The sequence below is a fragment of the Cynocephalus volans genome, chromosome 14 (genome assembly GCF_027409185.1).
Source record: "Cynocephalus volans isolate mCynVol1 chromosome 14, mCynVol1.pri, whole genome shotgun sequence".
Classification (NCBI taxonomy): Eukaryota; Metazoa; Chordata; class Mammalia; order Dermoptera; family Cynocephalidae; genus Cynocephalus; species Cynocephalus volans.
This window is the reverse complement of record NC_084473.1, coordinates 30,335,121-30,348,623: the sequence shown is the minus strand read 5'-3', so window position 1 is coordinate 30,348,623 and position 13,503 is coordinate 30,335,121. Positions and strand designations below refer to the sequence as shown.

Genomic DNA, 13,503 nt, shown 5'->3' with positions numbered 1-13,503 from the left:
ACTATAGAGAAAAAATGATAGTCGGTCCAAGAGAGAAGGTTAAATTCTATACCACAAGTTTCCACTCTTCCACAGTAATTCATTTTCTTCAAGCCAACCAGGATCATCTTTTTAAAATGTAAATAATATCACTTCACTTCCTAGAACTTAAAAGTGGTAGGGTACAAGTAGGATTTTAAGAATAACAGGTAGAAAAATTATTTCAAAATTAGTATTGGAATGCTGGCTGGCAGCTTGGAAAAAGAAATCAATTTAGACTCTCTACTAACACCATACATCAAAGTAAATACCAGTTAGATAAGGCTGTTAAACTAAGTGGAGAAGAATATTGAACCACAGCAAATTTGGAACACAGGATAGCTAAATGCTTATGAGACATTGTTGGGGAGATTATAAAAAGTGATAAATTATAATTAGAAACAGATTAAATTACATGAAAACTAACTCATCATAATGTAACCAAAAGGAGCAATAAACAGAATGGGAAAAGTATTTGCAAAAAAATGACAAATAAGGGATTAGTATTATTAAAAAAAAATCATAGAACTCAGTTGCTAAATGGTTTACGAAAAAGTATAAATGATTAATAAAAGAAAAATGAAAATATGTTTTACTTCTTGTAGTGGATTGAATTACATCCTCCAAAACTCATTGAATCTTGAATTGTGTCCTCCAAGTTTTATGTATTAGAAACTTGGCCCCTACTGTGACTATTAAGAGGGTGGGAAATCCTATGGTAATTGAAAGGGAGAGCCATGAAGAGGTGATTGGATTTTAGGACCATGTGATAGTGAAGAGATTAAAAATGGTGGTTAGGGGTGTGGTTCTGAGGGCTTTAAAAGAAGAGGAGAGTCTGTCTTTCTTTCTCTCTTTCTCTGCTTCCACCATCTTGCAATCTGCATCTTGCAATCTGAGACCCCTGGTTCACTGTCAGCATCACCAAATGGACTGTGGACTTCCCAGCCTCAGAAACTGTAAGCAATAAATTTAGTTTTCTTTATAAATCACCCAGTTCCTTGTATTTTGATATAAGAAACAGAAGTGGACTAATACAGAAAATTGGTATGGAGGAGTGGGGTGTTGCTATACAGATACCTGAAAATGTGGAAGTGGCTTTGGAACTGGGTAATGAGTAAAGTTTGGAGGAGTTTGGAGGACTCAGAAGAAGAGAAAAAGAGGGAAAATTTGGAACATTTTAGAGGTTGGTTAAATGGTTGTGACCAGAATGCTGATAGAAATGTGGACAGTAAAGGCCATGCTGATGATGAGGTCTCAGATAGAAATGATGAACTTACTGGTAATTGAACAAAAGATAACCCTTAGTACACCATAGCAAGGAACTTGGCTGCATTGTGTCCAAGCCCTAGGACTTTTCAGAGGTGGCACTTAAGAGTGGTGAACCAGCATATTTGGCAGAAGAAATTTCTAAGCAGCAAAGCATTAAAGAAGCTGTATGGCTACTTGTAACAGCCTACGCTGAGTTATGGTGGCAAAGTCATGACATAGAGCCAGAATTTAAAAGGGAAGCAGAGAGTAAATATTTGGAAAATTTGCTGCCTGGCCTTGTGGTAGAGAATGAGAGAACCCCTTCAGGAGAAAAATGCAAGGGTGCAGCAGATAGGCTGATTGCTAAAGACATTAGCATGGCTATGAGACAACCAAGTTTCTAATAGCCAAGACAATGGGAGAAAGGCCCTGAAGGCATTTCAGAAGTCTGAAAGGATGCCCTTCCCATCACAAGGCCCGGAGAGGCCTAGAAGGACCGAGTTGTTCCAGAGGACAGAAGGACCGAGTTGTTCCAGAGGACAGATCCAGGGTACAGCTGCCCTTGGGAACCTGCTCCCTACATCCCAGCTGCTCTGGCTGGAGCAGCCTTGCCTCAAGCAGCCCCAAGTGTGGTTTGTGCAGCAGCTCTGGAGAGCACAAGCCAGAAACCTTGGTGGCATGCATATGGTGGTAAATTTGCAGTCCAGCAGAACTGGAGTGCAGTGGAGGCATGGTAGCCTCCACCCAGATTTCAAAGGATGTATGGAAAAGCCTGGGGACCCAGTCAAAGACCTGCTGCAGGGGTGGAGCTGCGGAGCAGAAAAGTATGGTTGGAGCCCCCACAGAGAGCCTCTGCTGCTGAAATGTCTAGTAGAGCCAAGGCAGCAGGGCTGCCTCCAGGACCCCAAAACTGTAGGGCCACTGGCAATGTACAACACTGGCCTGGAAAAAAGCTGCAGGCACTGGTACAGCACATGGGCTGTACCCAGCAGAGCTGTGGGGGCAGGGCTGCCTGATATTTTGGGGGCCCAGATGCTGCATTGTGCCCAGGATGCCCGAGGTGGAGTCAAAGAAGATTATTTTGGAGCTTTAAGATTTAATGTCTGCCCTGCTGGGTTTTGGACTTGTTTGGGGCTTGTTTCTCCTTTCTTCTGGTCTATTCCTCCCTTTTGGAATGGGAATGTGTACCCAGTGTCTGTTCCACCATTGTATCTTAGAAGTAGGTAATTTGTTTTTGATTTTTACAGGTTCACATCTGGAAGGAGTTTTGCCTTTGGTCTCAGATGAGACTTTGGACTTTGGACTTTTAAGTTGGTGCTGGAACAAGCTAAGACTTTTGGGACTGTTGGGATGGAATGATTGTATTTTGTATGTGAGAGTGAGATGAGTTTTGGGAGGCCAGGGGTGGAATGATGGAGTTTGGATGTGTTGTCCTCCCAGAACTCATGTGGAAATCTGATCCCCAATGTGGCAGTGTTTGAAGCTGTTTGAGTTATGGAAGCAGATCGGTCATAAATGGATTAATGCTCTCCCTGGGGATGGTAGGTAGTGAGTAAGTTCTTGCTCTATTAGTTTCCCTGAAAGCTGGTATTTTAAAAGACCCTGGCACCTTGCTGCCTGCCACATTCTGCCGTGAGTAGAAGAAGCAGCCTGAGGCCCACACCAGATGCAGCTGTCCCAGAATCATGAGCAAAGTAAACCTCTTCCTTTTATAAATTACCCAGTTTCAGGTTTTCTGTTAGAGCAACACAAAGCAGACAAATATACTTCTCTAAAAATGAAATGGAAATAACAATAGTAGTGAGATACCAATTTAAATGAACCAATTAAAGAACAGTACAGTAATTCCCATAATTCAGGACTGGCTAGATTATGGTGAAATTAGTTGTTTTTCCTAAAAAAAAAATACATTTCAATTGACAGTATATACAAGTTGAACCTCTCTAATCTGAAAATCTGAAATCTGAAATGCTTCAAAATCCAAAACTTTTTGAAGTGCTGACATGATGCTCAAAGGAAATGCTCTTTGAATTCGGATTAGGGATGCTCAACCAGTGTGTATTTTTTTTTTTTTCCTGCGGCGGGGGTTGGGGAGTGGCTGGCCAGTACAGGGATCGAGCCTGGACCTTAGGGTTATGACCACCATGCTCTCACCAACTGAGCTAATCTGCTAGCCTGCAACCAGTATGTATTCTGCAAGTAGTCCAAAATCTGAAAAAATCCAAAACACTTCTGGTCTTAAGCATTTTGGATAAGTGATACCGAACCTATTCACATTAATGCTTTAGGAAAGCAATTTGTTAATATATATGAGACTCATAAAAATGTAGATAGTTGTTGGTTTAGAAATTCAGGTTTTGAGTCTCTATCTTAATAAATCCCAAAATGGAAAAAATTAAATGTGTTTAGATTTCCACAGCAGCATTAGTTTTTAAAGAGTTCAAATTTCTAATAGTGAGTTAAGTAAATATGAGTTTACTTAAGGGAATATTATTTAGTTATTAAAAATGATGGTTATGAAGGCTTTGTGGTAATTTGGAAAATACTTATAATATAGCAGGTAGAAAAAGCAGGGTATAAAGTTGTGCAAAATTGGGAAAAAAAGAGTATTTACTATGTGAGGTAAAATAAATGATAACATGACTGAAAAGAAATAAAAGAATGGTAACAATAGTTGTGTGTAGATGATACCTTGTGTATGTTTTCTTCTATGAAAAATAGATATTTTTATGGTGAAAAATATAAAATTTAAGTGCAAAAATGATTACAAATTGAGATTAAAGTGACAAAATGATTGTTTGATTTTTAGTATGGCTAGTCAGGTCTAACAAGATTTTTCTTTTCATAGTAACTATTAGGGCCTATAATTTAATGGGGAGTATGTGAGGTGGCTTATAAGATGATAACCAAGCTTGTTTTCAAATAAACTTGCCAGTTTAAATCTACAGAGTTGGTAGCAAAGGATTTCAAGTGCTGATCTCTGAGGGAAATTGATGAATAAATTAAAGCATATTTATTTTAAAAATGTTTATTAGGTGACTGCTATGAGCCAGGTATGGTGGTAGGTAGGGCTGGAGACACAGTGATTAATAAAACAGACGTGGTTCCAGCTCTGTGGGCTTATAAATTGGTGAGTGAGATGAGCATTAAGAATATAATAGTAAAAATAGATATCTACTTAAGTCAAAAATCTGATTAAAAAGCTGAAAGTAAAATATAGTGGTTCTGAAACTTCTGGTTTCAGGAACCCTTACACTTTTATTTAGGACACCAAATGTCAGTTACATCTATCACTGTATAATGAATTAGAAATTAAAATGAGAAATTTCAAAAACAATTCATTAGTTTATTTAAAATAATAACAAACCCTTTAGAGGTTAACAAAAATATTTTCTAAAATGAGAAATAAGTACATTATTTAATATAGTCATAAAAGAGAGTGGGAAAAGTGTCATTGTGTTACATTTTTTACAAAATGTAAAAGTATTTTACATTAAAAAATTATTAAATCTGTTTTTACTGTTTGTCTTAATAGAAGACAGCTATGTTCTCATATCTGCTTCTGCATTCAGTCTGTTGTGATCAGTTGTTTTGGATGAGGAATATGAAGAAAATCCAACCTCACACAGATATGTAGTTGGAAAAGGAAGAGCAATAGTTTAATCACCTTTTCAGATAATTATGGATATTTTTCTTTGATACTACATCAGAACTAAAAAGTGGTAGTTTCTTAAAGGTTAGTTACATTATGAAATCTGTAGTTATATCATTGAATTTTTTGTAGTTTTAGTAAATTCATTGTCTATTTTGCAGTTTGAATAGATCTTTTACAAAACCTTGCCTGATTTTGTAACATTATTAATGGAACAGCTGGAAAATATTTGTTTATTGAATTATACAGATCTTTTCAATGTTCATACTTCACAACACATAAAAAAATCACTGTGTCGGGCCAGCCCGTGGCTCACTCGGGAGAGTGTGGTGCTGATAACACCAAGGCCATGGGTTCGGATCCCATATAGGGATGGCCGGTTGCTCACTGGGTGAGCGTGGTGCTGACAACACCAAGTCAAGGGTTAAGATCCCCTTACCGGTCATCTTAAAAAAAAAAACAAAAACAAAAATGAAAAAACACCACTGTGTTAATATCACCAATTTTATCAGAAAAACCTTTAATTATTGGGAAGCTGTCAAGCTCACAGTGATAGAAATTTAGTAAAAGTCTAATTTTCACTTGATAGCGTCAATTTTATCATTGACAACAAGTACTCGTATGTTGTTTGTTTTCTTGGACATGGTAGTCTTCAATTTTGAGAACATTTCTGCCAAGTCCCTAAATTGTAATAACCATATTTATCTACAGTTATTTTTTGAAGTAAAAATTGTGTTCCGTGAAAAAAGTGTCTAGTTCAGCTCACAACTCAAAATCACAGAAGTGCTTTTCCCTGAGACATACTTCTGCATTCAGCAGAAGTACTTTATGCATTTATTACCACAGATTGAATGCATTTTTGTCATATAGAATATAAAAAAGATATATACTCATGGGTCAAGATTTAATGAAATTGATACCAGCCTTTGTTTTTTTAAAACCTAGTGTGAGTGTAGGTGAAAAATAAGACTACTTGTATAGGTTGATTTCACTATCTTGATGGTTGGTCTAATGTGCTAATGGTTTTACCTACCCTCACTTTTGCACCAGAAGTGCAAGTGTCAGCACAGTGAAAAAGGCAAATAATTTCCTTGAATTATTATGAAAATAGTTTTAATTTTGTGGACTGCTTCAGAGAGTCTTAAGAAATACCAAGAATCCACAGTTTGCACTTTAAGAACTACTAAGATAGACCTTAGGAGAGTGATTTGACTTAAATTGTGGGAAAGGTATTGGGGAAGGCATCTCTGAGGAAATGGTTTTTAAGCCAAGCTTGCCAAGCAAAGGGAACAGTAGTATTTGTGAAAATTTTGAAGTAGGTAAAGTTGCGGGTGTTATCAAGGAGCTGCAAGAAGATTAGTATACATAAAGTGTTACGATAAAGGAGGCAAGAGACACAAGAAGACACCAGTTCATTTGAAACTTCAGAACGCATTTTAAGGATTTTGGATTTTATCCTGTGATCATGAAAAGCCATGAAAAGCTTTAAGTAAGGGAAGTGATCTGATCTGATTTATTATTTTTATTTATTTATTGATTGTATGATCTGATTTTTGTTTCTAAAAAATCATTCTGGCTGTTTAAGGAATTAAAAAAATGATACATTTAGTTAAATTCTTTTCCATATTGATAGTTGTCAAGTCTTTTTCTGACTATTGCTAAAACTCTAATTAAAAAAACCAGAATTCAGGATGTACGTGATCTTGATTCATATTTTTCAGAAAGCCTTGCAGGACAGAAAAAGACAGCAAAAAAGAATCTTTTTTGGGGTGATGTGACATTTTATTATTTAGTTAAAATATCTACTTCTAGTGAAGCAACTTTAAAAAATTACTTATGTATTTGGAATAAGTAATTATTATTTGGAATATGTAATTGAATAAATATTTATGAGGGTAGACATTCAGACAGCTTATATATTGGGTGTACAGACAACTGTCATCATCAGAGTAAGTAACTCCACAAATGTGAATTCTCTGGAACTATTATATATAAACTACATTTATTTCTAAGAGAATGCCTACTGATTTTTCCCTCCATTTTTTTATATTAAAGTTTTTTTTTAATCTGTGTAGCAACAGGTGTAATATGGTAATATTGAAAAGTTACTCCTTTTAAAGACAAAGCACTTTGCAATTAATCAAAGGAGAGGAAAGTGGCATTGTTTCCAGTACCTATATTATTAATTTCTCTCCGAAATAGTCCTATAGCTTTGGTGTTTATTGATCTAGTTTTCTAGCAAATAAAGAAAATGTGTGAACTTTAATGCACACTGTTAATTTTCTTTTGTTAGCATTTAGATTAACAAAGAGACCCATTTTGAGATTACTACAGGTTTAATATGCCCTTTTCCCCTCTTCTGTTCAATGATTTCTAGCTTTTTTTGTTTTCTTTTTGGGTACATCACTTTTAACGGTTTTGTATTGATGGGACCTAAACCTCTTTTTTTCTCATTATCTCTCCTCATCAGATGTGGAACTTCACTCTGTTGGCTATGGGTAAATTTCTACCAAATTAGAAAGAATCTGTTGGGTACACAGTTGGTTAATTCAGATTGTTGGTGGCTCTTTTCCCTTCGTCTAGGTTAGGTCTGACAAAAAGGCAAGTAAGTAAAGTAGCCAGGTATCAGAGGAGGCAATCAGGCTTCCAGCAGACCTTGGATGTTATTTTTGGAGCAGTGCTCATCTTTTGGCCACTTTTAGAACCTTGTTACACTTATGAAATTTATCTGTGCCTTGAGCTTAGATTGATAACCTAAAAATCATTTCATGTTTTAACTGTATGTTCTAGATTTTCCAGGAGTGTTCTGATTTTAAATATTCTGTCCCTTTGTCTTTTCATAGAAATACATTCATTCTTCAGTCAGAAAAATGCCCCTTCTGATACTTGATTCTTGGTTCACATAATACCTGCTAGGCAAATCACCTAAACATTCCTGAGTTACCATTATATATGCCACATTAGACTCTTAATTGTAAAAATTGCCATGGTATTTATGTGCTGTTAAGAGAGGAGAACAGAGTGGTATCTCTTTGTTTGTTTTGGAATCTATAGAGTTGATCTTTTTTTCCTGAAATTGTTACTGAGTTGATGATAGAGGTGATTTCAGGGAGTGAGGATTAGCAGTTGTAATAACATACTGGAGGGAGAAGGATAGAAAGAGTTACGTTTCTGACCAGAAATGGCCTGTGGATGAAGCCTTATAAGATTGCTATGTGTGACATCTTGAGGTGATTTTGGGACTCTAAACTGAGAATCACCCATTCACAACTTTTATAATCTCTCCCTCCCCCCACCCAATGTATGAAGTAACATATATCGGACAATAGATTAATTTTCGTAGATGTAATGGAATTTTATCAAAATAAATATTGTTAAAGCACACATTCCTTGGCTGCAAATTTTTGATGTGAATGAATTAGATCATCTCTCAGTTTTTGTCCACTAATTGAGCAACTTAATTGAGTACTCACCTAGTTAAGTACTCAACTAATTGAGTACTTAATTTTCTAGGTACACAGCCTATTATGTATTCCTTTCTTTCTCATAGTTTTGGAATTTAGATTGTAGGGCTGTTTGGATGTTTGAGATAAAATGAGGGGAAATTAGTTTTACCTTGATGTCGAGATAAAAGAGATTATAAAGATTTAAGCTACAGTTTAGCTCAGTTCTTTTCTTTAGACTACAGTGAAAATAACACATAATCAAGTTTGTTTTTTAAAATGACTTCTACTTGAATGGGAATAAAGAAAGCTTATTACATAGAATTCTGCTCAAAAAGATGCCATTTTTCTCTGCCGTGAAAGAAATGTAGAATGCTTTGTAATGATATTTTGTATGGAAATTTTGAATTTTATACTATTATGTATTTTTATTAAAGTTGTGGGGATCTTAAACAGTGATTTCATTTTATTTTAGTTTAGTTTTATTTTATTTTATTTTGGTGGCTGGCCAGTATGGAGATCTGAACCCATGACCTTAGTGTTGTAAGGCTGTACTCGAATCAATAGAGCTAAACAGCCAGCCGAAGATGATTTTAGAATGTGTTAGAATTTGAGATTTTAATCACCAAGATGTTTAAAATTCAGTGAATAAAATACAGCTATCAAAAACCTTCCATATTCTAGCTGTTGTGAATACAGAAATGATTTTATGCATAGCAGATTGGTTTACTGTAAAAATTGATAGCTTGTATTTCCAGGCATTGAAATGATTCTTTTAAAGGCCTTCTAACATAAAGACAATTGAACTTAATTAATTGAGGAGCAAATCATCAGTGTTGCATAACAAAATACCATGATCTAGGTGGTTTAAACCACAGAAATTTATTTTCTCACAGTTGGAAGCTGGAAGTCCAATATCAAGGTGCTGGCAGGGTTGGTTATCCTGAGGTCTTGCTCCTTGGCATGTAGATAACCATCCTCTTGCTGTCCAGGAATGCTCCTGGTGTCTCTTCTTATAAGGATACCAGTCATATTGGATTAGGGTGTCACCCTAATGGCCTCATTTTAACTTAATCACATCTTTAAAGACCTTATATTCAATACAGTCTCAGGTACTGGGGGTTGGAACTTCGACATATGAATTTGGGGGAACACAGTTCAGCCCTTAATGGTAGGTAATGAAATCAATCCAGAAAGACAATAAATAACTTTTTAGAATTACTTATTTTGTTTTCTTTTATTTAATATGGTTTGTGTAGAAGTGCAGTTGTTCTGTGTTTTTTGTTTCATGTCTCCTAGCCGGAGAATTTTCATCCTCGGGCCTTCTCATCATGTGCCCCTCTCTCGATGTGCACTTTCCAGTGTAGATATATATAGGACACCTCTGTATGACCTTCGTATTGACCAAAAGAGTAAGTATATGGAAATCTTATAGCTTTTAAATAACTAAAGTTCTTTAATAGGAATTGTAAGATAATTTTAAAATAAGAATATCATAAGTAATATTTCAGTTTTTAAAACAAAATTTGTTGTAACTAATCTGTGTAAGACAAAAGCAGAGAAAATCTTTCAAGTCTACAGAAGACAACTAGTGTTTTGCTCCTATCTATAGAAATCTGTCAGATCCACTAGTCTGCAGACTGTAGTGGTTAAATTTATATTCAGGGAAGTACCATGTACTCATTGTACCACGAGACAAGAAATTAGTACCCACACCAGTTGATGAAAGATTCTGTGCATGTTTGTCTATCTCTTTGTATATCACTTTTCTCACTATAACTAGGTAATGGTGATAATACCTTTATTTCATCTTGGATGATTTTTATGGACTAAAACAAGACTGTAGTTGTGAAACTCTGAAAGAAAGGTGCTGTATAAATCTTAAATATATTTTATTTTTAAATACATCTTATTATTTTAATTTAGTTTTTCTTCCAGAGTTTCATAAGTTATATTATTATTGAGTTGTTTTTTATACAATAGATGTGTACAGTAAAAGCCTTTGATTTTTATAAGGGTAGTTTTGGGTGAGTGGGGGAGAATAATTTAAAATAGAGAACTGTATAAAAAATATTGATGTACTCATTATCCACAGTTTACTCAGAGTTTTCCCCTCATCCAGAACTCAATTTATCTTCCCAAGAAGTAAGTGCACTTGGTGTATATCTTTCCAGTTCATCAAATTATAGTTTAAGTATGTTAGGGATACTATTGTTTCAAGAAATTTTTGCCACAGTTTCTTCTGTAGAACGAAATAATCTACTTGCAAAAGAAATGATTAACTCTTTTTCCTTATCTTAGGCCAAATTTTCATGATTTGGGTTTTAAGTATCATAGAGCATTAGGAAGTTGTTGTTAGAGTACATCTTATTAATGAAGCATGAATTATTACTAACTTTAGTCTCTGAGATGGTTTTAGGGAACCACTTTGCTTTTAAAAACTTGTTGGAGCATTCAGAAAGTTGAGGTTTTGGATAGCCTGTCAGTGAAGAAATGGAGAATTCTTAACTAGGTGTAATTTTATAGAAGAGAGGTTATACCACTGTTTATTTCTTTGATATTGGTAAACCCATTTAAAGATCTGCTTATAAAAATGTTGATTTTGTTCTATGATAAAACAAAAATATTCGTTTCTTTTTTTTAAACATATTAAGTTTTATCTTTTTCTTGCTTTACAATATCTACTTTTAAGTATAACTCATCAGAAGGGTCTGAATTACTAGGTCATTTTAAGTTGGCATGGTACTGTGGTGAATTTATGTTCTGATGTATACCACAAACTTAATTTTGAATTTTGTGGAAAATAGCATTCTTAGTGGGAATTTTCTGTTCTTGATATGGCAGAAATCTGAGGTCTGAAATAGTAATGCCACGCATTTTATTAAAAAACAAAACAAAACTCAGAAACTATGTTATTAACCTCATGAGTAAATAGACCTGTGGTTTTTCCATATTTCAGTAGGAATTATAATTGTATTCTTGGTAGTATCATGTACTGATTAAAGTCAAGGAAAAGCCCAGACCCACAGGTGGTTTTAGAAATAATGAATGGAACTGATGAAAAACTTAAATTATTTTTTATATAACTATGTAACATATGCAAATGATGAATAAGTCTTTAGATGTACAGTATTATTATTTTACTTGGTACTTACGAAACTAGTTGTTTTCATTTTTCTTCTTTTTTTAAAAAATAAAAATGAAAGAGAATACTATGTGGTGCTTTTGTCTCTTGCCAAAGCATTTGTTACTGGGTAGAATCTTACAGGATAAGGATATACATTAATATATTTGTTTTAATATATTTTGAAATCTCTTTAGTTTATGGAGAACTATGGAAGACAGGAATGTTTGAACGTATGTCTCTGCAGACAGATGAAGATGAACACAGTATTGAAATGCATTTGCCTTACACAGCTAAAGCCATGGAAAGGTACATTGATTGATATAAGAAATGCTAGAGAAATCATAGACATTAATTTCTTTGGAATTATTTTAAAATAATTATTAGGGTAAGGAGATTAAAAAATTTTTTTTGTTATTTGAAATAAAATAAAAATTTGAGATTGGAGTGTCTTAATGTGGATGGAAGCTGGTTTTGAATAGTTTGCCTGTAAAGGCTGAACATGAATTGATGAGATTGTTTTATTACGTAGAAATATAAAAAAAACACCCACATGTGTGTATATGTGTATTTTGTTTGTCTGATACTTTATTTGCTTGGCATTTCTTTATCTCAGAATAATAATTATATTTTTTAATGGTACAGTGCTATAATTAATCATAAAAAATTTTAGATTTGGAAGTAACTTTGGAGGTCATTTACTTCATCTTATACAAAAAGTACATGAATCTCTTTTATAATATGCTTGACAGATTATTTGTTACGTGCTAAAGGTCTTCTAGTGATGGGGTGCTCACTAGACTATCAGCAGAATGAGGACAGGGACAATATCTATTTTGCTCTCCACTATGTACCCCAGTGCCTTGCACAATGTCCAACACATAGTAATACTTAATTTATTTTGGTAAAATGAAAAAAATTGTAGTAAGAATTTTGTTTCTTCTTTTAGGGCAGCATTTGAATTAGAAAGTCTTCTCTTGTAGGTCACATTTCTCTAATTTTTTCAACCATTTTCTTTATATGGACTTAATATTCTATGTACTGTTTGATAATTCTAAATATGGTAAGATTATTCCTTCCCTGGATCTGCTCATAGTATTCTCTTAGTAAAGTACATGCTGCATTGTAGGTTCTCAGTAAATATTTGTTAATTAAATATATTAATCAAGTCCTAGATTACATTAACATATTTTATGCTGATACGGTTGTTCAGCTAAAACCTAAGGCTTGCTCATGCTATTAAAATGGATTATTTTCTCAGACTTTTGTGTGGCTGATTTCTTTTTAATTCTAAATGTGTATGTCTTTGCAGTTATTTCTATTTAATTTTTTCTTGTTGGTTTTAGTTTATAATTAGTCTTTTTGGATCATTTTCACTCTTAGTTCTGTGTTCAAAGTATTATTTACTTTTCTCAGTTTTTTGTTATCCATGTCTGTTCACAGTGATAACCATGAGGGATTACATAAAACTGAAAAAGTTTCCAAAAGTCAGTGTGGTATTAAATTATAAGCAAGATAATTTTAGGTTAACTGTCTTTTAATACATTCTAATTCTTCAGATATTTTGAAAACATATATATTGTTTATTTCTTGGATTGTTGGTATAATCAGAACTTCTCATTCTTCAGTCACAAAAAATAGTAGAACATTTTTGTTATTTGCTGAAATGTTTGCATATTTTATCATGAAAAAATATAATTTAGACTTAATAAATTTTAATATAATAGAACCAATAAGCTGACATCAATATCCCTAAGGAGATTTTAACAAAATAACATTTTTGTTATTTCAAAAGTAAAACATGTATGCTGTGGAAAATTTAGGAAAATAGAAACTTAAAACCAACGAACAAAAGTCCTAGTCATAATTTCCCCCTTTTTAAATAGTGTTAAATAAATCGCTCCCTCCTTATGTACATTGGGATCCCTAATACTGACTCTTAGATAGTACCTAATACTTTTCCTTTGTAGCATTTATTGCACTCACTACATGTAACATTTGTTACTGAGTAACAAATT

The 13,503-nt window shown here is 33.9% G+C and overlaps 1 protein-coding gene across 1 annotated transcript in view; it reads left to right on the top strand.

The window, feature by feature from the left end:
- Positions 1-13,503, top strand: part of MEMO1 (mediator of cell motility 1) — a 121,330-nt gene that overhangs the window by 69,472 nt on the left and 38,355 nt on the right. The window contains exons 4-5 of the mRNA XM_063078310.1: positions 9,661-9,773; positions 11,683-11,794. Coding sequence (XP_062934380.1) covers positions 9,661-9,773; positions 11,683-11,794 — 225 coding nt within the window. The remainder of the gene's footprint in view (positions 1-9,660; positions 9,774-11,682; positions 11,795-13,503) is intronic.